The sequence below is a fragment of the Megascapheus bottae genome, chromosome 13 (genome assembly GCF_031878675.1).
Source record: "Megascapheus bottae isolate mThoBot1 chromosome 13, mThoBot2.hap1, whole genome shotgun sequence".
Taxonomy (NCBI): domain Eukaryota; kingdom Metazoa; phylum Chordata; class Mammalia; order Rodentia; family Geomyidae; genus Megascapheus; species Megascapheus bottae.
In genome coordinates this window covers 29,903,116-29,931,103 of record NC_143521.1, presented here as the reverse complement: position 1 = coordinate 29,931,103, position 27,988 = coordinate 29,903,116, and the positions used below count along the sequence as shown (strand labels likewise).

The window sequence follows — 27,988 nt, the reverse complement described above, 5'->3', positions numbered from 1 at the left end:
ATTACAAGACAGGTATTTTAAACCGAGTATATTTATGAAGGTTTATTTTTAAGAAGAAAACAAACTATGCGCCCATTTCACATTTCATAGTATTGTTTCTGTGGAAAATTATCGTTATCCTAATAAAAAAGAGAAAAAGTGAATTAGATTCATGTAAATCAGTATAGTTTTGTTTACATATGGACATTCCTATATATTCTTTGTCAAAGTATGATAATATGAACATGTGAAATAGTTCCTAGCTGTTATTTGGTCTATAAAATTTTCATGATTGGAATTTTTCTGTGTTTACCAAAAATTTACAATACATCATCATATGAAAGTAGCTTCCTAAACCTCACCCACACCCATGCTCATAAGATTTGTGAGCATTCCAAAAGTCACAGTTACCATTTTTGGTTCATTTGCAATTTAATTATCTTATTATTATATATATTTTATATATTATATAATATATTACATATAATATCTGTTCTTCTCCAATTAATACATAGACTTGATCCTGAGTATTTAGCATGCCACCTTTCTCCAGTCAGGCAACAACTTCCACAGAAGAGGGAATGTGAATTCAAGGTGTTGTCCAGGAAAACTGGACATCTTTTATCAAGCCACTTCTGAAACAGGAGTTACCTAAGCATAATTTTAAAAATTCAGCTTCCTGATGAAGTTAGCACATAGGATGGCACTCAAGTGGTAACAAATGAATTAATGAAAATACAATAGGTTCTATGGAAGCGTCTATTAAAAAGTCTATTACAAAGAGTAGGTCAACGTCCAATCAGATCTGCATCAAGAAATGGGTACTTGAAGTTGGGGGGAGGGGGCCCAGGGGAGAAGTGTAGACACTGAAGAGTGTAGACAGTGGACTCTAGGAATTCATTGTATATGCCACAAAATTAAGAAAAGTAGGGAAAGGGTGGGTCAAAGGAGGTTCGAGGGTGAGACTGTTGAATGTAATCACACCTATCAAGATGAATTGTTCCTTTTCTTAAATGGCACCTCCTTTATACAATTACTTAAAGATAATAAACATTTTAGAAAAACTACATTGAGGTTCTGTCTTTCTCCAATAAAAATAGCTATCAATAAGAAAACAAAAATTGCACCAGGAGTTTGGCCTAGTGGTAGAGTGCTTGCCTAGCATGTACGAAGACCCGGGTTCCATTCCTTGGTACCACATACATAGAAAAAAGCCAGAAATGGTGCTGAGGCTCAAGTGGTAGAGCTCTAACCTTGAGAAAGTCCAAGGACAGTGCTCAGGCCCTGAGCTAAAGCCCCTGACTGGCAAAAAAAAAAAAAAAGAAAACAAAAATTGCTGATGAAGATGTAAAGGTGTTGATGAGAATGTAAACCAGCACAATCATTATAGGAAGTAGAATGGAGTTCCTAAAAACCAAAAATGGAACTGTCAAGTGATCCAGCTACATCATTACTTTGTATATGCCACACAATGAAGTGAAGTAACCATGTGAAAAACACTTCTTCGTACTCATGAATGGCATTACACAGAACAGCCAAGATGCAGAATCAACCTCGTTTTGTTCCCATAACAGGTGAATGAATAAAGAAAATGTGGTACACACACACACACACACACACACACACACACACACACACACACACATTATAGTAGTATTTAGCCACTACAAAAAAGAATAAAAGTTTGCTGTTTTTCAGGATAACATATGTAACTGCAAGATATCATCCTGAGTAAAATAAGTCAGATACAGAAAGATGAATATCACATTACATGTCTTTTTTCTTATGTAGATACTACAAACCTGAATGCAGAAAGGAGATGAGTTGTGATCATGAATGAGATGTGAGGAGCAGTGTGTGAACATGAGTGTGAACATGAGCAATGCATAACCCATGCATGTATTGAAATGTTACAGTGAAAACATTAAATTTTACACTTAGTATGTGCTGGTAATTTTACAGTGCTTTTCTTTTTCTTCAAGCATGTGATGGTGCATATTGGCTTTGTTTCTTTGAAAAAGATTAAGTTTTCACATTCTTAAGCTAAATATTTTTAAAGGTTATGGTAAGTAAAATGAGTGAAATATTTACAAAAATTCCTGGTAGAATCTGAATTCAGTAGTATATAACTTTAGTCTAAGACATTGTTTCTATGCTATAAATCAGACTACATTTCAGTTTGATTTCAAAATTCATCATCTAATAAGATATTGAAATGAACATATGTATTGAACATAAGGTGCACTATTTGTTTATTAAGTATATTAACTGCAACAGCGATTGTCTACTAAAGTTCTACTATATGTTCAGCACTGACGTAGAAATTCTAGGAGTCTTCAAGTAGAAACCATGTCACATCTTCCCACATTTTCTTAATCCCCCCAAAACTGTTAAACCCCACCATTGTACACCATCTATTTGGAAAAGCACACTCAGTTTGTAAGCCCTGACTGACCACAATAGATGCTGACTGCCACAGTAGGAATTCAGTCTGTGACACATTCCTACTTGCATAATAAATGATGAGGTCATCCCCTCCAAAATCAATTATGATAACTACTGTTGTGGTACAGTCAGGAATACTAGAGGAAAAACAAAATTTTAGGGCCCGAAAATACTGGTACTTTCCATTTTCTTGCCCTGTAATTGTAGCATTTATATACAATACTAGTGTATGCATACAACTAACTATTAGAAATATACTCAGTATAATTTTTGAATATTTCAAACCATCAGAAAAATTCAAACCAGGTTGATTTGCGAAACATTTTCAATTTCATATATAGTTATGTGTTTACTTATCCTTAAAAAAACATACCGTTTGAAATGAAATCTGCTAATTTCATCCATTACGGGGCTGAAAAGGAAGTTAAAAACAAAACAATCTAACTATGGATGAAAAGACAGTATTTACAAAAAGCAGCTTTATGATAGGCAGGAGTATTTCTATAAGATTCATTTAAATTAGTAGGCTTTTTGACAGAACAGAAATGGACTGGTAGATCTTATAATGGGAGATTCTGATTAAGTCTGACATGGATTTTGCATTCCTAACAAGTTTTTGAGTATAGCTAAGCTACTGGAGACTACAAGTTAAATATTATAATTGATTTTGTGTATGGAATACTAACAGTGTGTATGTGTGCATGCACACCAGTTCTGGAGCTTGAACTCAGGGGTGGGTGCTGTCCCTAACATTCTTTTTCCTAAAGGCTAGAGCTCTACCACTTGAACCACAGTGACACTTCTAACTTTCTGAATAGTTTACTGGAGATAAGAGTCTCAGGGACTTGCTTGCTTGGGCTCGTTTTGAACCTTAATCCTCAAATCTCAGCCCCTTGAGTATCTAGGATAATAGGCGTGAGCCATCAGCACCTAGGAGACACCACATTTTTAAAAGAAATTTTTCTCACATTTAATTTGACATGACTTTTTAATGTTGGGGTGATGTGTAGACGGGTTACAGATATATTCATCACATAGTGGGTACGTTACTTCCTGAACACTGATATTCCTTCCCATGCTTTCTCACACTTTTCCTGCCCTCGGCCCTCTGCCAATTTTGTTCAGAATCAACATTCTGAAGTCTCTGGCTTAGTAGTACTTCTTCCTGTCTTCAGTCGAGTTCTCTCCTCCAACCATTGTCTAATTTGTTGCTGAAATTCCTCTCCAGAATGCAAATCTTTTCCTACACCCTCCCCCTTTCCTTTAATGCAAGGTTGAAATTTTCAGCTACATGTTTTATTTATTTATTTATTTATTTATTTATTGCTAGTCCTGGGGGCTTGAGCTCAGGGCCTGAGCCCTATCCTTGGACTTTCTCAAGGCTAGAGCTCTACCAATTCTTAACCAATTCTTGTTGATTCTTCAGAACTCAGTCCATAACAACATCCTGTACCCCCTCTGTTTTCCAAATTAAGTGTTTCCCCCACTTTGAAATCCACAACCACCAATTTGAAGATGGATGTCAACCCTGTGTATTCACTGGTTCCGCATACAAAATATTTTGAAGAACACAGGTGGCTGCATTGTACAGATATAGACTAGTTTTTCTGGTCTTATATATTAATTGAGTGTACAGTGAAAATATTTTTGAATTTTGATATTGTGATTAAAAATATATTGTATGCATACCCTGAATAAAAAGTATCCTCTCCTTGGACTTGGTAAAACATTTTGGAATGCTTCCTAGAAGAGAAAAGGAAGGGATTACAAATGAAATACGACTAAAAATGAATACAAATTCTTCTCAAGCATATCATAGGGGCCAGGAGTGTGGCCTGGTGGTAGAGTGCTTGCCTAGCATGCGCAAAGCCCTGGGTTCCATTCTTCATACCACATACACAGAAAAACCCAGAAGTTATGCTGTGGCTCAAGTGGCAGAGTGCTGCCTTGAGCAAAAAAAATGTCCAAGGACAATGCCCAGGCCCTAAGTTCAAGCCACAGGAATGGCCAAAAAAAAAAAAAAAAAAACCCACACACATATACAAAAACATAAAGCTCAAAAGCACTTGCAACTAATGTAATGAAACAAAGAATTTGAGTTAATAACTCTTCATGGGGCTTGAACTCTGGGCCAAGCTGTTGTCCCTGAGCTCTTCAGCTCAAGGCTACTGCACTACCCCTGAACCTTCAGCCCCACTTCCCCTTTTCTAATGATTAATTGGAGATAAGCATCTTCATCTTTAGTTCCCAGGCTGGCTTTGAACCTTGATCCTCAGATCTCAGCCTTCTGCATAGCTAGGATTACAGGTTTGAGCCACCATGTCCAGCTAAATACCTGAAATTTTTGACTAGAAACATCATCAGAATAATATATTTAAAATAGTTTCTTCATCAATATGACAAAACTTATCTTTTCAGGATTTTTTAAGGTATATGTGTATTTGCCAGTAAAAAATGAAAAGATAATTAGTAGGCATGTCATTGTTTGGATACAAGCCATACCTGACAGTGTACACTGTACTGGATAGGATACTTGATAAACAAATAGCAGAAATAATGGGAGCAGAGGAAAGATAGGGGAACAATATAAGTATCATGATATATCCATGTTACTAAACATTTCCGAGTTCTAAACACTGTACCTAAGCAATTACCAAGATATTGGTGAAAAAGTGTGAACTGTTCTAGGAAGACCCTCCATAAGATCTTTATATTTCAAGATTTCTTTTTTTCTAAGACTGGGACTCAAACTTGGTATCTGACACTTTTGCTCATTGGCTGGTGCTCTACCACCTGAGCCATTAGGCATGTCATAGTGATTTTTTTTTAAGATTTAATAACTTCTTGCTGCCTTACTGAAGAAAATGATCAATTTCTTTACAGTAGGGAAAAGAAATACGCATATTTAAAAACATATTCTATATGTTTGTACAAGTTGAGAGAAAAATATAAACTAGAATTATATCAGATAAAAATATTAGCAGGGTTCTGCCGGTGGCTCATGCTTGCAGTCCTTGCTACTTAGGAAGCTGAGATCTGAGGATATCAGTTTGAAGCCAGCCCAAGCAGCAAAGTCTTTGAAACTCTTATCTCTAACCAACCACCAATAGGCCAGCCCAGGCACTAAAGGGCCATAGCACCACATCTGGCTTTCTTTGTGTATTTGGTACTCAGGAATCAAACCCAGGTCTTCATGCATGCTAGGCAAGCATTCTACCACTAGGCCAAACTCCCTGCCCTCAGGCAACATTTTAAGAAAAGTAAGATACAACATTAAAATTAATGGGTAAGAAACTGACCAGAATCCAAATTTTAATGTAGCACAATAGTAAAATAACAAACATTAGACTATGTAGGAAACTTCACAGTGAAAAATCATTTGAAAAGAGTGATGGGCAGGAGACTGTTGCAATCTCTTACTAGTCTTGGGAAAGTTTTTTTTTGTTTTTTGTTTTTTGTTTTTTGTTTTTTTTTTGCCAGTCCTGGAGCTTGAGCTCAGGAACTGAGCACTGTCCTTGGGTTTTCTCAAGGCTAGTGCTCTACCACTTCAGCCACAGCACCACTTCTGACTTTTTCTATGGATGTGGTATTAGGGAATCAAACCCAGGACTTCATGGATGCTAGGCAAGCACTCTACCACTAAGCCACACTTTTGGACCATCTTGGGAACTTTTTCTTTTTCTTCTTTTAAAAAATATTTTATTAACATTGATTTTTATATCATATTTCAAATGTCATGTTTAACAAGCAAGTATTCAAGGAGGGAATCTCTATATGCAATCACTGGCACATAGATTTTAGAACATAACTAAAATTAAACAGGATTTGTATGACATAGATACAAATTAATATATGTAATAAAACATGTCTATAGAGTATATATCCCATCATGAATTTTTATGTCTATGTAGTTATATTTATATCTCCAAAGACCATGTCCATAACCTTGGGTACCCAAATATTGAATCATGGCTCTTGTACTGTTTGGATCTAATATCCACTTACCTGATTTCATCCACTTCCCAGTGAATGCCATTATTTTATCTTGTCTGTTGGCTATGTAGAATTCCATTGTATATATATACACCACATTTTTTGTATCCATTCATCTGCAGTAGGGCATCTAGGTTGTTTGTATTGCTTGGCTATTGTGAATAGTGCAGAGATGAACATGGCTGATCAGGTGTCATCTTGGGAAACGTTTAATGAACTATTCTGAATTGCTTTCTTTTCTGTAAGCTCTGGATAACAGTACTTATATAATTAACCAATCAAGTAATAAGACTGAAATTGTAATGTCTCCCTAAAACATAAAACACTGCTCTAAAATGTTATCTAGACACAGTGTCAAAAATATTGGGGTTCTTCTTAATTGATCATTAAAGATTCAGTTTGTAGTTTAAAGATACGTGTTCGGCCAGGTGCGGTGGCTCATGCCTGTAATCCTAGCTACTCAGGGGGCTGAGATCTGAATATCAAGGTTCAAAGCCAGCCTGGGCTTTCCAATTAACCTTTAGAAAATGGGAAATGGGGCTTGGCTCAAGGGTAGGGCAGTAGACTTGAGCTGGAGAACTGAGTTCAAGACCCACGACCCCCACACACAAAAAAGTGTTCACTCAGTTATATTTCTTTACACACAGGTACTAGATTTGGCATATCTCTTTTATACTAACTTTGGGGAAAAGCCAGACATATTTAGTTTATTTCATAATCCTTACTCTTACCATTTTAATAGTTGAACTAAAATGTCCCAACTAAAACATGCCTCTTTGCCCATATGGACACAAAACAAAGTAACTTGTCCATTCTTTTCCATCCTATTCCTATCTAAAGGGCAGCAGCGCTGCCCTTGCTTAAATCCAGAACAGGTTTTCTGGCTGGCAGTCTCTAAAATCCACGCTGTTAGAACCTGAGCAAAAAGGGGCAGAGTGCTGGGAGTTTGGCCTCGTGGTAGAGTTCTTGCCTAGTATGCACGAAGGCCGTGGTTCGATTCCTCGGTCCCACATACATAGAAGAAAGCCAGAAGTGGTGCTGCGACTCAAATGACAGAGCTCTAGCCTTGAGAAAACCCCAAGCACAGGATTGGCAAAAAAAAGGGGGGGGGGACAGAAAACAAGGTAGGTAAAGGTCAGACAACTCTTCCCTGTCTAAGGGTAAAAGCACGTGTACATGGATGTGCTGACACAGGTTGGATGTGTTATGATTTGGATTTGAAGGCAGTGTGCTAAGGGCCAGGGCTTCACAGCCTGCGCTACGCACTGGGAGGTGGTGGGGGCCCAGTGGAAGGTGGACAGTCTCCTCTCTTCTCTCTTAATCTTTGCTTGTGTGAGGTGAGCAGCATGGCTCCCCCGCGTATTCCCAGCCAAGATGTGCTGCCATGTACTGTCCAAAAGCTATGAGGCCCACTGACCATGGCTTGAAACCTCTGAAACCATCAGCCAAGTATTTTGGTGGGAAGGCTTGCCCTCCCCCCACCCCGCTGCCCCCACCCCGAGGAGCGTGGCAAGACTAGCACACAGATTGGTTACTCACGTCCACTCTGAATCTTTTCATCCTTCTCTCATGCAGGCGGGGCACCAGCTGCAGCAAAGGATGCACCACGGAAGACTGAAGGACAGGGACACACACGGTTTGTCAGCGTCAAGGCTATACACTGCTTCTTGCTTGGTTTTGACTCACTGACCTTGCCATTCCTCCCCTGCCCCCAAATAAAAACCACCAGGAAATTAAAGATGCTATCTAGTCAGCCCTTTGTAAGATCATCAAAGGACCTGTGGTAAATAAACAAGGAGCTGGGAGAGAACCCTACATTACAATGCGGTTATGATCTGAAGAAGCTTTGCACAGGCTTGGTAGCATCAGCTGACAGCAAGCAAAACGCTCCACTGAGTCTTTGGGTGGTAAAAAGCCATGTGCCTGCTTCTGCCCTTACTGAAAATAATCTGATCCAGACAACCAGATTGCCAGTATCAGTTTTTCTTTCTGACAAAATTGATCTGGAAGATTGTATGTAACCTATGTACATTTTGCCATATTCTTCCGAAGTTACATATTTAAAACAAAAAAAGAATAAGACAGATGGGACATAAAAATGACAGTGTAGGGAGAGGGAATTGGGGACAAAAACATGAGAAAGGGTAGCAATGTTTGTGAAGTAATGCACCTTCTGTCTGGCAAATATAATGTAACCCTTCTATTAATTACAATAAAAAATGGCAATGTATTGTGATCGTGAAAATGAGAATAAGATGTATTTTCTCTCCATGCAAAGCTGCCATGAAAAGAAACTGAACGATCATGAGAGACAGGTGTTACTTGATAGAGCTACATTTTTCTCAAGGGGAGATGTTGGACAGAACTCTCAGTAATATTGAGGGATTGCTCGTGGCCCTAGATAATGGTTATCTGATCATTCATTTAAGTTGTGTTGGGTGTAGAGCCAATCTAACTGAATTTTCAATTCCTTATATGTAAGAATGGTCCATATGAAAAATAGTTAAAATGTAGTTTACGGTTACTTTTCTATAAGTACACAAATTTAAAATAGGATCTGTCACGATGACTCAATGTTCGGGTACCCAAACTTGTTGACACAGTCTTGGAGATATAAATATAACTACATAGACATAAAAATCTATGATGGGATAGATACTCTATAGACATAATGTTATATAGATCAATATGTATCTATGATGTAAAAACTCTCAGTTTAATGTTAATTACGTTCTAAAATTTATGTACCAGTGATTGCATATAGAGATTCCCTTCTTGAATACTTGTTTGTTAAACATGACATTTGAAATATGATATGAAAATCAGTGTTGATAAAATCTTTCAATAAAAATATGCTGTCTCAGCCGGGAGTTTGGCCTAGTGGTTAAAGTGCTTGCCTAGCATGCATGAAGACCCGGGTTCGATTCCTTGGTACCACATACATAGAAAAAAAGCCGGAAGTGGTGCTGAGGCTCAAGTGGTAGAGCTCTAGCCTTGAGAAAGTCCAAGGACAGTGCTCAGGCCCTGAGCTCAAGCCCAGGACTGGCAAAAAAAAAAAATATGCTGTCTCACATTCCCTAAATTGATCGTAAATTATAAACTTAGGAAAAAGATCAGATAGTTAACTATTTACTACGTATTCTAGATTAAAACACTAATGTTAAGTTTCCTTTTTTTTTTCCTTTGAAGTGCTGGGGTGGTGAAGTCAATCCTGGACCTTGCTTTCATGTAAGACAAGCACTCTGCCCCATTTAGCATTTTTTAAATCTATACATATAAAATTACCACTAAGCCATATGCATTTTATTGAACTGTATTCAAGTTAATGGCTTCTCACTAACCCTGGAGAATACATTTTCACATTAATTCTGATAAGAGGTAAGGACTGTAGAAATAGAAAAGAATATTTTAAGTTCTATTTAGTTTCATTTTTATAATCAGCTTTAAAAATGAGTCTAAAAGCCATTGGAGGAAGTGGCGCTGTGGCTCAAGGGGTAGAGCGATAGCCTTGAGCTGAAGAGCTCAGGGATAGCCCTTAGGCCGAGAGTCCAAGCCCCACAACTGGAAAAAAAAAAAAGCCATTGGATAAGGCTATTTTTCCTCTGTACTAATTATCATCCAAAGTAATGTGTTTTACTAATTTATTTCCTGGCATATGTTCCCTTTCCTCGTTTTTTAATTTTTAGTTTTCCCTTAGGATGTAAACTACATATGAACAAGGTTTTCTTAAAATTTGTTTTATTTACTGCTATATTTCTAAACACAGGGTTCTACTTGGTACATTGTACCTACCCAGTTAGGTAGATAGCTTAATAGATGGGTGAATTTAATATATAATATAGTTATTGACATATAAAATGAATTAACTATGTGGTAAATATTGATTTCGATTTTTCATCGACATATAACATTTGTTTTTCTTTGTAGACCTGGGGGGTTGAATGGGGACTGTTGCATTCTAAGTAAATGCTCTATCATTAAATTATATCATTAGTTCCACAAGTAACTTTTAAAATGAAAACATCTCAGTGTCAATCTGCTTTGTTAGTAAGGAGTTTTTTGGTTTTTGTTTTATTTTATTTTATTTTTGTGTCATGGGCCTTGAACTAGACCTGGGCACTGTCCCTGAGCTCTTCAGCTGAAGGCTACCACCCTACCCTTGAGCCAAGCCCCACTTCTCATTTTTCTGAGGTTTATTGGAGATAAGAGTCTCAGGTGCTTTTGTGCCCAGGGCTGGCTTTGAACCTTGATCCTCAGATCTCAGCCTCCTGAGTATCTAGGATTACAGGCGTGAGCCACTGTTGGCTAAGAATAAGGAGATTTTTAAAAAATAGAAAGTGGTGATTTCTAAAAAGTAGTTCTGCAACTTACCACGACGTTTGAATTGCCCAACCTTTGGGTCTTTGAATAATGAAATAGAAACTGTTAAAAAAAAAAAGCAGTCAATTATTTTGAAAAGATTCAATGTGTGCTTTACTATTTTGAATGTGAATATAAAAGTTGGCTTACCCTTTTAGTATTATCTTTTTCATCTTGTTGCTATTAAAAAGATAGGAATATAGTATGTCACATTGTATAAAATTTATAGAAAGAAAATTATATAATTTTTAAAACATTATATATATTACATATGAAGTATAAGACTAATATGGATTAACATCTGTTGCTCTAAAATAAATGGGAAATTAATTAAGTGCTATTTATAAACATAATACAAATCAATAAATTTTTTAGCACTTCTCATGACATATCCTAAAACATAAACATTTTAAGTTAACAGTTATTTCTTAAAATGGAAAGAACACTGTTAACTTAATACAGTATATATCGTGGCCCAAACTGGAAGAGATTTCACTACCTATCTATAAATAGGTGAAAAAATTATGGAATTCTCATAAAAATAGAGGTGAACAATGATCCTTGTTACATTGTTTAGAAGAGTAAATAGAAGTATTTCAGTGTTCAAAAGCTGTGGAACAGTAATGATAGATTTACATCACAATGTTTGGAATTATAATCACTAAATAATATTGAGTTATTTTTTCTTTCTTCCATAAGCTTTTCTATACTCTACCTCTATTCTATATTCTACCTCTGAAAATCTCTGCTTTCAAAGGTCATATTGTTCTTTTGTTATTCTTTCTTGTTCTCCTTTTTTCTTTTATACTAGAGAAATCTCAAACTGCAATCCTGATTTCAACCTCCCCTGTAGCTAGAATTACAAGCATGATGTTAGCTGTTAGGTTTGGGATGGTGAGGTTTTATGTAGGAATAAGAAAACCACCTTGAAAGGAACTGGGCTAAGAAATGTTCACTTCTGCAAAAGGATGCACTGTCAGCCAAAAATTAGGCAAGCAAGCACACAAAGTATGCAGGATGCTCCCTTCTTATTCCTAATACAACAGGACCTGCCCCTCTGCTCAAAGAGGCCAAACTCAGGTTCACAATCTGCTGCTCATGGCTGGCTAATTTGAAGAGGGTGGGAGGTATCAAATGTACAGTTTTAAATACTTAGTTATAAAGTGATAATTAAAAGACTTGGAGATTAAAAGTACATATGCAATCTCAGAACATACATCTGCTACTTTCTTGAACAATCTCAGAAATATCTTAATTTTTTTTCCCATTTCAGAACAACCATTAAGACAAAAACCTTCCATATCCCAAAGCAGTTCCTCTTCACTTTACTTGCTGATATTGTCTTGGCAGAAAAATCAACAAGAGCCAAGCCACCAGGCAAAATGGAAAATTTTAAGCAACCCACATTGGTAGAGAAGATGGTATTTTTCACAGTGAAGCACCACCCAGCTGGATGCACTTATTTTTAAATCCTATTAAAGACAGAGAAATGCCATTGCCATTTCTCTAACCTTTAGTAGAAAAAAAACATTTAAAAAGCCAACTAAGGGCTGGGAGTTTGACCTAGTGGTAGAGTGCTTGCCTAGCATGCACTAAGACCCAGGTTCGACTCCTTGGTACCACATACATAGAAATAAGCTGGAAATGGTGCTGTGGCTCAAGTGGTAGAGCTCTGGCCTTGACGAAGCCCAAGGACAGTGCTCAGGCACTGAGCTCAAGCCCAGGACTGGCAAAAAAAAGCCAACTAAGTTTTTCAGAAAATGTCATCATTAGAAACAATAGGTAAATACAAGTTGAGCCTAATATCAGAAAATATTTGTGGGTTTTTTTTTTTTTTGCCAATTCCGGGGCTTGAACTCAGGGCCTGGGGGCTGTCCTTGGACTTTCTCCAGGCTAGAGCTCTACCACTTGAGTTACCACTTCCAGATTTTTCTCTATTTATGTGGTACCAGGGAATTGAACCCTGTTCTTTGTGCATGCTGGGCAAGCACTTTACCCCTAGGCCAAACTCCCAGCCCATAGTTTTTTGGTTTTGGTTTTGGTTTTGTCAGAGCTTGAACTCGGCCTAGGCTCTGTCCCTGAGCTCTTCAGCTCAAGGCTACCACCCTATCCCTTAAGCCACAGTGCCACTCCTAGGGATCAAATCAAGGCCTCATATCCTAGGAAACTGCTCCATCACTGAGCTATTCTTAGTGTCCTGCTCATTAACAAAGTACAAGTCTTAACCTCCAAGTCACAAGTTGTATTTCACAGCTTTAGAAAGATACAGCTGTATGAATTAGGTAGAAAAACAGAATATGACCACAAATCTTTCTCATCACATTTAAAGGACACACGAGTTCCCTATCAGATGACTATAAACTTTATTATATGACCCTAAATCAATAGCTATTAGGCAAACTGAAACATTTGTTTTGTACAAAACTCAATGTATCCTCTTGTAGCTCCTTTTTTCATGCTTCCTAAATTGGACGTATATTCTTCCATGAGAAATTTTAAGACATTTTCAGGGAATTTTTGCATGTGTATGCTTGCACTGACATTTGAACACAGGGCCTAGACTTTACCATTTAGTTTTTTTGCTCAAGCCTAGTACTCGATCACTTTGGCCACAGTTCCACTTCTGACTTTTTGGTTGTTAACTGTAGATAAAAGTCTCATGGACTTTCCTACCTAGGCTGGCTTTGAAACCACAATCCTCATATTTTAGCTTCCTGAGTAGCTAGGATAAGTGTGAGCCACCAGTAGCTGGCTAGACATGCTTTTTTAATTTCTAAAAAAAATACTGAAAAAATTAAAAACAAAACACTACTCAACCTTACCTGAAGCTTTAGTAGAACGCCCATCACCACAGAGCAAAACTCCTTCAGTGCAGCGGATGCCTAATGGGAAGAAGACACAGGGCTGTGTTTCAGCTTGCACAAAGCTTAGAAGTTAGGCGTCAGGACTGCCACCAGGAAAAGAAGCCTCACTGTGGACCATTCTATTGGAACTTCTTGAGTTCTCTCATAACAAAAATCTGACTGTTGAAATAAATCCTTCCTTACAACCAGGGGTGAGGGAACAGGAACTACAGACTGTATATATGTGCTGATAAAGAATTCCACTGTGGTTCAGTTACATAGTTCTCAGGATTTGCTAGGAAACCATGAAGCCTTATGACTAAGAGTAACCAGGGCAGTGCCAACTGGGGATTAGGCTTCCCAGCTTGCAGCAAAGTACATCTGCATGCCAGAGCCATGAGCCTCTCTGATTATTACTCATTATTGGCTAATTTGAAAATCCTGCAACTGCTCCAATACAATGGGAAGTGGAGGACTAGAAGCCATGCATGGTGTGCCTTAATCTGAGTACCACCCTTCTAGGTTGCTGACTGCACACCCCAGGGTCAGGTTTGTCAGAGCATTTGAGCACAGAAGTAGGGCAGGGTGTCTTGTGGTTAGCAGCCAGCTGGGTGTGGTAAAGAGCACAAATGGACAAGCAGAGGCAAACCTGCATTGCGCAGGCTCTAACACAGTAGTACCATGAACATTTGATGACTTAGTAAGTAGAGCTGGGACATAAAAGGGCCAATGTAGTTCAGTTGTTAAAATTGTGCACTAAGCCAGTCATGGTGGCTCGTGCCTGTAATCCTAGCTATTCAGCAGGCTGAGATTTAAGGATCAGAGTTCTAAGCCAACTCTGGGCAGGAAAGTCTGTGAGACTTACTTCCAATTGCCCAGAAAAATGCCAGAAGTAAGGTTGTGGCTCAAGTGGTAGAGCATCAGCTTTGAGCTAAAAAGTTAAGAAATAGTGTCCAGGGTCTAAGATAAAGCCCCAGTACTGGCTTAAATACACACACACACACACACACACACACACACACACACACACACACGCGCACACACACACACACACACACACACACACACACAGAGCAACTTGCAACTGTAAAGCAACATAATTCCATTTTGTACTCTTTATTAGCTGTGTTGCTGTTCTGGCTATCAAATCTCTATAAACTTCAGTTGGTCCAGGCAGCAGTTGGATAACAATGTCTGCAGGAAGTGCTAAGAAGAATAAAAAGTAGGTAAAGGTCTTAGGTTTGGTTTGCAGAGGCAGGCACTTTCTTTTTAGTACTCTTGTCATCTACAGCAATCGTCTCATCCTCTGAACAGCAAGGCACACATACACAGTAGGTTGTGGATGGTGACACCACTGGAATTATAGCACAGTGTCTCCACACACCCATCCAGGTCTGCTTTTGTCCTTTTTCCTTTGTTTGGCTTCCGTGCAAATTTTTAGGGTTTATGAATAACGTGACATGGTTTTTGTATATCTCCTCGAGTCCGTTACAACATGTGTTCATATGCATAATTAGCATTCTGGCATTCAAACAGAGGATGAGTGATGGTTATTTCCCCCAAAAGAGAAAGTAGGGCCCTAAGAATTTCCTCTTGTTTGTACTACACAGGTTACTAGAGTGTGGTCTAGGAGCTCGGTCTTATGGAGAACTCCTGTGCTGTATTGGTGTTGTCAAGTTGTTTTTTTTCAATGCTAGGCAAAACACTGGTCTACTGACCTAAGCTCCTAGCCCATAAAAGGGGTGCTGAATGAGAGAAAGAGTAAAATGTGGACATTAACCCATTCTCTCATTTGTTATCCTTTAGGTGACTTCATTAAAAATATAGGAATAAGGGCCTGGAGCGAAGCCTAGTGGTAGAGGAAAGCTCAAGGACAGTACTCAGGCCCTGAGTTCAAACCCCAGGACTGGCAAAAAAAAAAAAAATCTAGGTGGCAGGGAGTTTGGCCTAGTGGTAGAGTGCTTGCCTAGCAAGCATGAAGACCTGGGTTTGATTCCTCAGTACGACACACATAGAAAAAAAGCCGGAAGTGGTGGTGAGGCTCAAGTGTTAGAACTCTAACTTTGAGAAAGTCCAAGGACAGTGCTCAGGCCCTGAGCTCAAGCCCAAGACTGGCAATCAATCAATCAATTAATCAATAAAATGCAGCATGAGCCAGGCTCAGTGGCTCATGCCTGTAAAAAAAAATGTTGGAATAAAATCAGAAAAGCTTCTTTTATGGCCCATATATAAATATTGCAAAATATAAACAGAAAAGGAAATATTTAGTTATGTCAAGTGCCAAAGAAGCATCTCAATGCACAGAGAAATATATATACATTCACAAGGATTTTCAACTTAGAAAAAAAAGTGGATTTAGGCTGGATAAGACTTGATGGACTAAATTTTGGGGCACAGTCGTGCATGCTTGTAATTGTAGCACTCAGGCGGCTAAGGCAGGAGGGTTGGGCTTGGGCTACATAATGAGACTCTGTCTCAAAGAGATGAAAAGATTGAACTTGGCCTGAAAATGTTCTGAATGTATATTCTTTAGTTCCTCTTTGTAAGAAGCTATCACTCACAATAATTTGTTAATGATTTTTATACATTTCATTTATGTGCTTTAAATATCTTTTATTGGGCTGGGAGTTTGGCCTAATTGGTAGAGTGCTTGCCTAGCATGCACAAAGTCCCAGGTTCGATTCCTTGGTACCACATACTTAGAAAAAGCCAGAAGTGGTGCTGAGGCTCAAGTGGTAGAGTTCTAGCCTTGAGAAAAATCCAAGGACAGTCCTCAGGTCCTGAGCTTAAGCCCAGGACTGGCAAAAAAAAAAATCTTTTATTTTTCACTTGCTAAAAATGATTTGAAACTGTATTTGAGAAAGTAAATTAATAGTATGTGTTCAAATTAATTATGGTTTTATATATCAAAGTATATTAAATTTGCACTGTAAATGTAAAAGACTGGCATTGTTAATATACCAATCTCTTCTTGAAAATACACAGAACTCAAGTCGAATTACAAGTTAGTTTATTCAGTGGGTTTAAGCAAGTGTTTTAAAATCCATCTAGCTAGTATTACAGATAGAAAATAATTCTAGAGATATTTTTGAATTTTAAAGATGGCATACAGAGCTAACATGCTAATATCTAGCTCATGTAATTTGTCTGTCAGCTTCTCAAATAATTTGGAATATTGTCATCTACAAGGATTCTGTTCTTGCTTTGCCAGTGAATGCCTCTCACTTCCTGTTGGGGGGGGGAGGAAAGCAAGAGGGTGACATACAGGTCAACACTGGGCTTTGTTTCCACCAGCCAGAACCAAGATCTGGGCGTGGCTGCACTGTGTATGAGGTGTGTATCTGGCTCACTTGTATTCCTGTCCTGGAGCCTGGAGGTACTGACTGAGACTATCAAGATGGTAAAACTAACTTTCTCAGATTGGCAGGTAATGCCACACATTTCTGGTGAGAAGAGGCCAGCCTAGCACTCCTGGCTTCTCTGCAGCCTTCTCACCAGAAGGGGAGTGAGATGTCTGGGGTGACTGGGGAGAGCACACTGGGCATGTGCAGTTTGGCAGTTTGGCTTGTGTCTTAGGGAGCCAGCACGCTGCTCAGCTGGGCTCTGGTGAGAGGTTGGGTTCCCCCACGTGAGGCTGTCACACCAGGTTAGTTCTGGGGGCCACCACACGTGGCAGTAGGTTTAGAGCCACATTCACTTGGAAATTTCTACTGTGAGGATGCTTTGGGCTCCAGGGGCCCGACTCATAAGTTTGTCAGTAGGTTTTAGATTGACTGGTGGGATAGGCCACTAGCCTCTCGATACAGCACTAATTTAATACTGAATATGACTTTGAAATTAGCATTTTAATTCGATATCCCATAGTTTCCAAAATGCATGTGTGTGATCTGTGAAGGTATTTTTATTTAGTGACAAAAGCCCTACTATATTTTAAAACACAAACCAGTCTGATGATTACTGCAGATGATAATATAATAACATCTAATATGTGGACACTTCAACAAGTCCACATAAAGGTCTGTAAAAAGAGAAATGGATACGTGGAAGCATCTGGAAGTGCAAATTACCTGAGGCTGAGAATCACTGGACAGAAATGATGAGCAAGCTTCGCCCAGCTGTAGGAAACAAAAGTGTCTGTTATACCCTAGAAACAGACAGAAGACCACAGAAAACACAGAGTAGATGTCACAATATCTGGTTACCTACATGATGGTGACCAAAATCTCGTGAGTTTAGGTGTCCCAGATTAGAAAGAAAGGAGCTTCTAAACATTTATATGAAATTGTGTAATCGGGATTTGCCCAAAATGCACACCCCACAATGACTGATAGTTGATAGAAATCATTAGAGCATATAAACATACCCAAACATTGTGTACTGTTCAGAGGAGAGGGGTTAAATTAAAAGAAAAACATAGCCTCAAAATGAAAAGAAACCCTAGGTTGCTGTGCAATTCCCTATTAGACCTGACTTTGATGTCACCTAACAACATAACTGAAAGCAGTAAGAAACTAAGACAATGTTAGTAACTTACTAGATCATTACTATGAAATAGCACTAGAAAACAGTTGTATTTTTAAAACAAATGTTTATTCAACAACAACCTGTTCTTGGTATTTACCCTAAAGAGAACAATGTAGAGACTTTACATTTAATATAAGATTTATAAATCAGGTGTGGTGATACATGTTTGTAGTCCCAGATATCAGAGGTTAAAGAAAGAGAATTAGGAACTAACAGTCAGCCTGGGTTATACAGTGATAAAAGAGTGGGGAGGACAGACAGATGGCAGACAGATGGACAGACAGGCAGGCAGGCAGACAGACAGAGACACAGACAGATAGGCAGACAATAGACAGACATAAAGACCAAGAGAGAGACAGAGAGATAGATATTAATCACACACACATACACATACACACACACACACACACACACACACACACACACACACACACACTGCCGAGAAGGTAAGAACTAAGCTAATATCTGGCAGCCTTTTAAAATGGGATTGGAAAAAATAGCACTGACACTTGTGTTTATGGAATTATTTGGGTTACATCCTGTTTGTGGCATACCATTGAAGAGTTCCCTTGCATAACATCTCAGAATTCTTTATTAATCCACTTAATATATAGTCTCACTTCAAATGGATCTCACATTACAGATACAGAACCCTTTCCAACTCTTGATGCAAAGACCACATTGTATGTGTCCAATGAAATTTCTTTAAGTTGATTTGAATTTGTGAAAAATATATGTAAAAAGAGAAGTCACATGAGAGAAAAAGCCCAAAGATGCCCTTTTAGCCAATCCTTCATCCATCACCTCCAAATACCACCCTACCCTTGAGCCAAGCCCCACTTCCCGTTTTCTAGAGGTTAATTGAAGATCAGAGTCTCAAGTCCTTTTGTGCCTGGGCTGGCTTTGAACCTTGATCCTCAGATCTCAGCTTCCAGAGAGTATCTAGGATTACAGGTTTGAGCCACAGCGTGCCCGGCCTTGGATGTCTATCTTTTGTTTGTATATATTCTTGTAAAATCTGGTTTGTCTGCTTTTGTCTTTCAATTTAACAGGATACTTAGAGACCTCTCCATGGTCCTGAGTTACTGTGTCTTAACTGCTGCAGTGTTCTAGAATGTGTACAATAATAGATTGCCTGCCCATTCCCCAGTAATAGGCAGTGGTAACTGGGCTTTCTCCAACTCTTTCCAGTAAAAACAAAGCTGTAATCCACGTCTGTGGATAATCATTATGTTCTCCACAGGCAGAGAATATCTTTGGACTTTATATCCAGATGAGAGTATTGGAACACAGGATGTCCAGGTTGCTTTGCAAACATTTCTACTGATTGACACTCACTAGCAATGCAGAAGAGTTCCTAGAACTCATATTCCTGCTACAATTGGCCATTCACTAGACTTCTGGCTTTTGCCAGTTTAATGGGTAGAAAGTAAAGTTGTTCCAGCTGTCATTTGATTGTTACTAATGACTTAGAGTATCCCTTTAGAAGACTGTAGGACTTTTAGACTTCCTCTTTTAATTTTCTTCTTTTTATTTTGGATTCTTATCCTTTTTGTGCAGGTGTGTGCTAGCCCTGGAGCTTGAACTTAGGGCCTGCGCACTGTCCCTAGCTAAAATTGCAAGGTTAAGCCACCAGTGCCTGACTTGGATTTGATGGAGGTTTTTTAGAAAAGCAATCCCTAGAAAAGACAGGGATTCTCTAGAAAAGCAATCCCTTATCATTTTTAGATATTGTCAATATCTTTTTTCAAAGACTCTTGTCCTAGAATTTTTCAATGAAAGATATCTTTGCCACTTTTTTTTTTCTTTTTGTGGAACTGGGATTTATACTCAGGCCCTTTTGTTTGCTTAGCTTGCTCTATTCCACTGGTGTTATAACACTTGAGCCACACCTCCAACCCTCTGCTTTTGCTGGGTTGTAGAGAGAATATTACAGACTTTTCTCTCTGGGCTGACTTGAAACTTTGCTCCTTTGGCGCTCAGCCTCTGTGTAGCAAGAATTACAGGCATGAGCCCCTAGTGCCCAGATGTAACGTTTACTCTTAATGCATTTCAGTTCGTTGAGTTTTTGACCTTGTGATTTATATCTGAAGCCTCATTTAAGAATCTTTCTTGGACCCTAGCTCACATTATCTCCTATTAACTCTGAAATTTCCTTTGTCCAGGTATCATCTCTGATTAGGGTTTTAGTTTGAATTTTCTCAAGGTGGTCAGATAACCTGTTAATCTCATTAAGCACCAAACAATCTGTTCTTTACCCTACTATATTGTTACTTTTGTGGAAGGCTAAGCTTAAGTGTCAGTACATTTCTGTTTTGGGTTAGGATTCCCTTAGAAACAGACCTTTAGATACGGATGTGAATGCCAGCAGAACAGATAGGAAGTGCCTGGGGAAACTGGTAGAAGAATGCAGAAGCAAAACAAGGAAGAAAAAGGAATCCAGTGAAGAGCGTACAGTTCAGATTTCCACTGTGGAGAAAAGGTCCATGCAGGGGGGGGGGGTCGGTTCTGAGAGACAGTGTAGAATGTGTCTCAGCATCATCCACCTGAGGCAAGGCTTCCTCTGTCTCATCTGAGGGCTACTCTCAGTGGTAGGCTCACTTCTGGATGGCAAGCAGAGCCACAGAGACTTGCAATGAAAAATGACCAGTTTGGAGTTCTCTGGGGTAGTGAAGGTAAAAGGAACATGACATTGTGCTGATGGTGGCTGTTGTTCTAATCTTCAGCTTCTGCTCAACTAGTAAATTCTAAATTCGTGTATTATTACCTTACCTCTTTTATCTTTTTTTATTACTGTAGTTTGAAGTGTGTGTGTGTGTGTGTGTGTGTGTGTGTGTGTGTGTGTCTTGCTGGAGTTCCCATATTAGATAAAGCACTCCCCCACAAAATTATATCTATAACCTTATTTCATATACATAAGTATTTGTGGTTCTTTAACAGCAACAAAAATCCAATCTTGAGAGTTCCTGTCTTTTAAGTGATATGATTTTAGCACATTTACAATTATTGTAATTGCTCTATCTTTAAATTTTATTTCTGCTTTATATTACCATTTATTGATGTGTGGATGGTGGTAAAGCCATTGTCCCAGAGTTCAATTCCATTATTTTATTTTACTATGGTAATTTCAGTATGCTGGGTGAGAATAATTCTTTACCTTATTCCACAACTGTGGTTCATGTTCAGGCAGTGATCCTTGAGGCAATATTGGAGCACCTAAAAATAAATTATATCCACATGTTAATTTTAGTATTTTCTTAAAATAAAAATCCATATATGATTTCTTTTCAAATCCAGTTATCACTTTTCATTATAAACTTCTGTTCACCTAATTTAATTAAGTTTCATTTTACTTATGAAGATATAATTATCTAATAAACCTTAATCATTTCATGAAGATATTACTCTCAGAGATGCATTACTTATATGCCTATGTAAAAAATGCTACTTGAATGTTCATAGTAGACTTATTCACACTGACATAAAAATAGAAACAATCCAAGTGTCCATCCATTGAGGAACAAATAAGCAAAGAACAATATAGCTAACTAGTACATGCAGTATTTCTTGGACATACAAAGAATGAATTAGTAATATACACTATGATGGATATAGATGAGTCTCAGAGGTATTATACTAAGTCAAGTAAGCTATGAAAGATGAAAGATTCCATTATATAAAATGTCCAGAAAAGGAAAATCCATAATTATATTGAGTGGCTGCCTGGATCTAAGAGTAGGATTGAGGATTGTTCGTAAGTGGAGGTTACAGATCCTCTGGGGCTGGACAATTCTAAAATGGATTTGTTGTGATAGATACACTGCTTTAAAAAATCTAAAATATCAACTGTGTACATAAAACAAGCAAATCTTGTCTTTAATTCTAATGACAAATATTCAATTTAATTATTATTATTACTATTTCCATTTCCATTTTCAGATAAGGAAAGTGAGCCAGGAGTTTAGTCTAGTGGTAGAGTGCTTGACTAGCATGCACAAAGCCCTAGTTTCAATTTCTTGGTATCACCTGCACAGAAAAAGTTAGAAGTGGTGCTATGACTCAAGTGGTAGAGCACTAACCTTGAGGAAAGCCCATGGACAGTGCTCAGGCCCTGAGTTCAAGCTCCAGGACTGGCAAAAAAAGTATCAAAACAAAAAAAAACCAGTTAAGGATGCTGAAAAAGAAAGACTTGACTATTTTGCCTAGTGTAATACTATTTAAATAGATAAATAGTAGAGGAAGACTTTTTCCCTTGAGACAGGCTGATCTCAAACTTAGATCCTCCCTAGGATTACAGGCATGTACCCAGGTTCAAAAGCAGATTTCATACTAAGTCTAGGTGATTCTAAATCCTGCTAAACTTCATTTCTTCAATTCTACCACTTTGTACTTGTCTTGCCTTGAGTTCTAACACAGTTTTACTATTAAAGTTATAATGGTACTAATAACAATAATTATTTTTTTCTGTGGTATTGATTGAATTTTTTGGTGCTAGCACTCAAACCCAGGGCATTGTGCATACTAGGCAGTGACTACCACTGACTGAGCAATATTTCCCCCCTTTTCTGTGGTACAGAGTCTTAGAAGAAACTAACAGAGGTCACACGGAGAGTTGTTTAAATTTAGAACTGACTGAAATCCTGTTCACAGTCAAAGTGGGTAAATAACTTTTCTCAGTTACAGACTTCTCATCCAGTAGCCAACTCTTGTCTGGTGAATCCCATTTTCAGGAGGAGCTAATGCTTCTCAGGTTTCATATAAAGTAACTGGAGACCATACAACACAAGGTTCTGCTTGACATGATTTTCCTCCTTAAAAAATGTAATCTTATATTCTTATATTTCTGGTCATGAACATTGACATTTCTGGCTCAATTTCTTTCTTTCTTTCTTGACCAGTTCTGGGGCTTGAACTCAGGGTCTGGGCATTGTTCTTGGGCTCTCTCAAGGCTATCACTCTACCACTTGAGCCACAGCACCACTTCCAGGTTTTTCTGTGTATGTGGTACTGAGGAATAGAACCCAGGGCTTCGTGCATGCTTGGCAAGCACTCTACCACTAGGCCACACTAGTGGCCCCCAAGCCCAATTTCTTTGTATTCACTAGACAGTTTCATCAAGACCATTGGCAATTTGCTTCCTTTCCAGGTCTCAAGCTTCTTTTAGAAATTACCATTATGCCTAACTTAGCTCCATTTACATAAGATCAAATCAGAATACTTTGGATCTAATTTTTTAATCCATAATTTAAAAAAACACTAATAACCTATGGCTGAACTGAACCCTTTAACTTGTTAAGTAGAACTTATGATTTTTTTTCTGCCCAAGATCTCTGGGGTAGTAGTCTGTTTTCCATTGCTATGACAAAAACACTGGCAGCTAAGTAATTTGCAAAGAAATAACATTTATTTAGCTCAAAGTTTGAGAAGCTGAAAGTCTAAGATTATTAGATGGATCAGATTTACCTCTGGTGAGAGAAGAGGTCAGCTATTTCAGGAAGGAACCACTTTCTGCTCTTTTGGTAACAACATACTCTTGGGAACTAGCTAAATCCTTTCTTTAAAAAATTCAATTTTATTGTCAGGGTGATGTACAGAGGGGTTACAGTTACATACATAAGGTAATGAGTGTATCTCTTCTACAACATTGTTACCCTCTCCCACATTTTTCTCCTACTACCCCTCACCCCCATCAAGTTGTCAAGTTCATTTCCAACATATTGCCTTGTGAATATTGCTTTACTAGCTAAATCTCTCCTAAGGTCAGCTTTCTAAATGACCTAACCACCTCCACTGGATTTCACCCCTTTAAGATTCATCTCTCCATATTGCTACAATGGAGGCCAAGATTGCAAATACAAAACTTTGAGGTACAGACTCAAATCCCACCACATTGAATGTGGGCTTTATACAGTACTAACTGACAGTAGTTATTAGATCTGTTTCTATATTGTTTAAGGTAGTTACCTTCTGCCTCATGTACTTTATAGCTTCACTGAGATATGTAGATTTCAGCACTACATAGTAAAACAGATCTGATTTTTCCATGCATGGTACCAATTTTCTTTTCTTCCTTGCTCCCATTTTTAGTATAGAGCTAGAGAATGAAAAACTGTTACAGTTGACTGAAGATTAAGAATTATCCAATAAGTAGTCCTCTTTATTTTAGTTTGGGCATTTGATCACTTCCTATCAGAGGTATAACTATGTAATTGTGTGCTGCAAATATCCAAAGTGTGTTCCTCTTAGAGAAAATATTCTTCCTCCTCCTCCTGCTCCTCCTCCTACTCCTCCTCCCTCTCCCCCTCCTCTCCCTTTCCTCCTCCCCCTCCCCCTTCTTCTTCTGTCGGTAGTGGGGCTTAAATTTTGGACCTGAGCACTGTCCCTGAGCTTTTCAGCTCAAGGCTAGCACTCTACCACTTGAGCCACAGCACCATTGCTGATTTTCCAGTGGTTAATTAAAGAAAAAAGTCTCATGGACTTTTGTGCCTGTGCAAGCTTTGAGCCAAGATCCTCAGATCTCAGCCTCCTGAGTAGCTAGGATTACAGGCATGAGCCATTGATGCTGGCTGAAGTTTTCTTCTTTAAATAATATGGATGAACTGTCTCCCTATACCAAATCTGCTGCTGGCCCTTCTCATTACTACTGCACACTCTGTTAATTCTGGTTTTGCTAAGAAGGCTACGTTCACTGACATTTATTTTCCTCTGGCTTTGTGACATTGGTTAGAAACCTCCGGTTACATATGCAAAAAATGATTGATCTTGGTAGATTATCTCCAAAGCTTTGCTCGCGGATGCCATGCATCTGCCACCATTATCATAATGACTATCACACCAGATCCCTCCCCACCATAGATATAGAGATAGAAAATCAGTCTTTCAGTATTAAGATCACAATTCAAAGCCAGCAATGAAAAAAAAAGTGTATGAAACTTCATCTCCAAAATAACCAGCAAAAGGCTGGGCTGGAGGTATGGTTCAACCAGTAGATTACCAGCCATGAGAAAACCAGATTATCTAGATAGAGGCCCAGAGTTTAAGTCACAATACTTGCACCAAAACAAAAGCAAAAGCTCAGATTTGAAAGGGAAATGAAGCTGGAAAAAGGCAGAACACGGTTCCCTGGGTAATGAGGGGACACGCCATCTTTGGTTGAAAACCACTGAGGCTTTTTTTTTTTTTAGGTGACTGCTAGGCAGTAGGTATGCTCTTTTTGGGGGGGAAATCCCTTAAGACTATCTTTTTTTTTTTAAACTTCTGCCTCCCACGGCAGTTATTTTGTACAGCTACAAAACCATTATAAATCTGTAACAGGCAACTGCTCTAGAGGCAGCATGGCTTTACGTAACAAAATAACTTCTAATTACATCTCTAATTACCTACTTCCCCAAGAAGACAGATGAAGATGATCATTTCTAAATTTTTCAGTAAAAAAAAACAGAAAAAGAATAAATATGTATATTTACCTGTACATATTCATATCTAGTGACAATGCACATATAAGTTGTTGACTAATTTCTGATTCCTTAAATCTGAGACCATGCTTTTCCAGTAAGGAAGCTCTCCTCATATCCCCATACATCCAGTCCCCCAGTGCTCAGGAAACCAGATTTCAGAACAATGAAATGAGGGCAATAAAAAGAAATAGATTAGGAAAAGAATAGTAGCCTCTGCTTGCTCACCTCTGATTGAAGGCTGCACTCTAACCTCTCTAAGACTTGGGAGTTGTAATTTTAATACTCATCATTTGCAGGCTCTGAGGTACAGAAGAGCACAGGGAGGCGGAGAATCAACCTAGAGAATTCATGCATAGCAGGGGAGTGGCTGGCACTGGGGCAGCCCCTGGGGCAGCCCCTGGAGTTCAAGGTCAAGTGGAAGCTCTCCCTGGTTACCTGGCAACTTAACCTTTGGAGAACTGGGGTGATGTTCTCTTAGCTGCCACATATGTACACTGCCACACTGGCTTCTCTTCTGCCTGCTTGGGAAAGTCTCTACTCCTATTCCAAGCCTGTTGCCTAAAACTTTGTAATACCCAAATCCCATACGTTCTCCTGTGTATTCTCCTGGACTCCTGTGTTCCTCTGTACTTCGATTTATTTCCATGTATATTTTTAAAAGTTTGTTGAAGATAATAGAGACACTGTCTCTAAAATAGTTTTCAAATGCTCCTACATGATCTCATTGGAACCTCAGGACAATTTCATAAAATAAAAATACATTATTTATTTCTAACGTAAGAAGGAAATGAGAACAAATGTATTCTGGTTGCATAAAGTCAAAGCCATTTAAGTAGAGAAAGCTGGTGACAGTCACAAAATCTAGCTCCAGTCCACTCTTCTGTGTTATCTAGATACCTAAAACAACCATACCAGGAGCTAGTTCAGGCTAGTAATTCAATTCCTGTTTTATGGAGGAAAATAAGAATTCCCTTTTGGATAATGGATAATTCTTCTCTTTCTTTCTTCCTTCCTTCCTTTTTTTTTTTGCCAATCCCCGGGCTTGAATTCAGGGCCTGAGCACTGTCCTTGGGCTTTCTCAAGACTAGAGCTCTACCACTTGAGTCACAGCACCATTTCCAGCTTTTTTTTGGTGTGTATGTGGTAAGGGGGAATTGAACCCAGGGCTTCATGTATGCTGGGCAAGCACTCTACAACTAGGCCACGCTTCCGGCCCACTTTTTTTTTTAACACACATATATTATTATCACCTAATATGAGGTCAATGACACACACATACAGAAGCGTGCATGTGTGTAGATCTACATGCATACATTGCATACACGTACATATAGCAGAATTGCACAGGGCTATCATATGAGCTAGTAACCTAATATAGGTCCATACATACAAAGAGAAAGCAAGGCACCAAGCTAATGGCTGCAACCCCGGTTTTTGAGGTCGGGTGAATGAAGGCCTTCCTTCCCCGTCCATCTCATCTGGGCACTAAGAGTTCCAACTTCTTCCTCTCCCGGGCTTCTGATGCCCAGGCGCTGGCACCAGAGCCCGCCCGAGCAACCAACCCACATTTGGTAAGGGCGGTAACACCCAGTGCGGTGTGCAGGGAGCCCCGAAGATGCGTCCCCCCATCCGTCTCCAAGATTGCCACACCGCAAGGATCTTAGTCTAGGTTTAGGTGAATGTCTGGCTCGGAGGGGCGTGCGTGCGCCGCGGAGGGGCGGCGGGGCGCGGCCCCGGCGGGATTTCTCACCTCGGCAGGTGCTCGTGCACCAGGCGAGCAGCAGCATCCGGATCAGGAACCGGGGCGCGGCGACCACCTGTCCCCCCCGCGGCCCCCGACGTCGGCTCCAGGCTCCAGGCATGACTGCGCCCGCGGGCATCGTGGGCTTCGGGACCTGGGACCCTGCTCCACCCCGTGCCCCGGCCGCCGCACCGATCGCCCTGAGAGCCACCAACTTTTAAACGTTGCGCACACGTGGGCTGGGACGGCACGGCCCCGCGCCGTCCCCCGCCTCCCCGCGTCACCCCGCCGACGCGGGACCTGCTCCCCCTGGCCTCGGGTCCGAGTCGGAACGGGGGGCGGGGGACCCACGCGCTCCGAGACCCAGGAGAATACCCGTCCTCCCTACGCTTTGCAAGGACTGGGGTGGGAGCAGGAAGGGGGAGCAAACCAGGACGTCCCCCAAATCGAGAACCGGGACGCACACGGGCTGCAGTGGCACCATGTAGCTTCTGCCCGGGAACCCGCTCTCCACGCGCCCTGGAAGCCATCCGCCTTTCCTCAGCTGAGGGTGGCTCACACAGGTGTCGGCTGCGCGGCCCCTCTGCCTTCACTGCGCCCCCATTCCAGGAAGGACCCAACGTCTCCGATCCTTCGGCACTTCGCAT

At 39.5% G+C, this 27,988-nt stretch overlaps 1 protein-coding gene across 1 annotated transcript; it reads right to left on the bottom strand.

Annotated features, from left to right (window-relative positions):
* Positions 1-7: 7 nt before the first annotated feature.
* On the bottom strand, positions 8-27,988 carry Nmu (neuromedin U). Its single transcript, XM_090343157.1, has 11 exons — positions 27,642-27,988; positions 27,351-27,541; positions 21,301-21,359; positions 17,687-17,734; positions 13,599-13,658; positions 10,927-10,956; positions 10,789-10,839; positions 7,957-8,031; positions 4,114-4,167; positions 2,798-2,836; positions 8-119 (listed from the first exon to the last, which is right to left on the bottom strand). Exons 1-10 carry the CDS (start codon positions 27,986-27,988, stop codon positions 2,822-2,824), a joined length of 930 nt encoding a protein of 309 aa, XP_090199283.1. The 3' UTR covers positions 8-119; positions 2,798-2,821.

Excerpts from the sequence above, each read along its gene's own strand:
- Nmu (XM_090343157.1), bottom strand. The coding sequence starts at position 27,988 with ATGCGAAGTGCCGAAGGATCGGAGACGTTGGGTCCTTCCTGGAATGGG. Across the intron at positions 13,659-17,686 it reads CCAGTGATTCTCAGCCTCAG|GCATCCGCTGCACTGAAGGA; the intron begins GTAATTTGCACT and ends TCTTCCCATTAG. Across the intron at positions 10,840-10,926 it reads AAAAAGATAATACTAAAAGG|TTTCTATTTCATTATTCAAA; the intron begins GTAAGCCAACTT and ends TTTTTTTAACAG.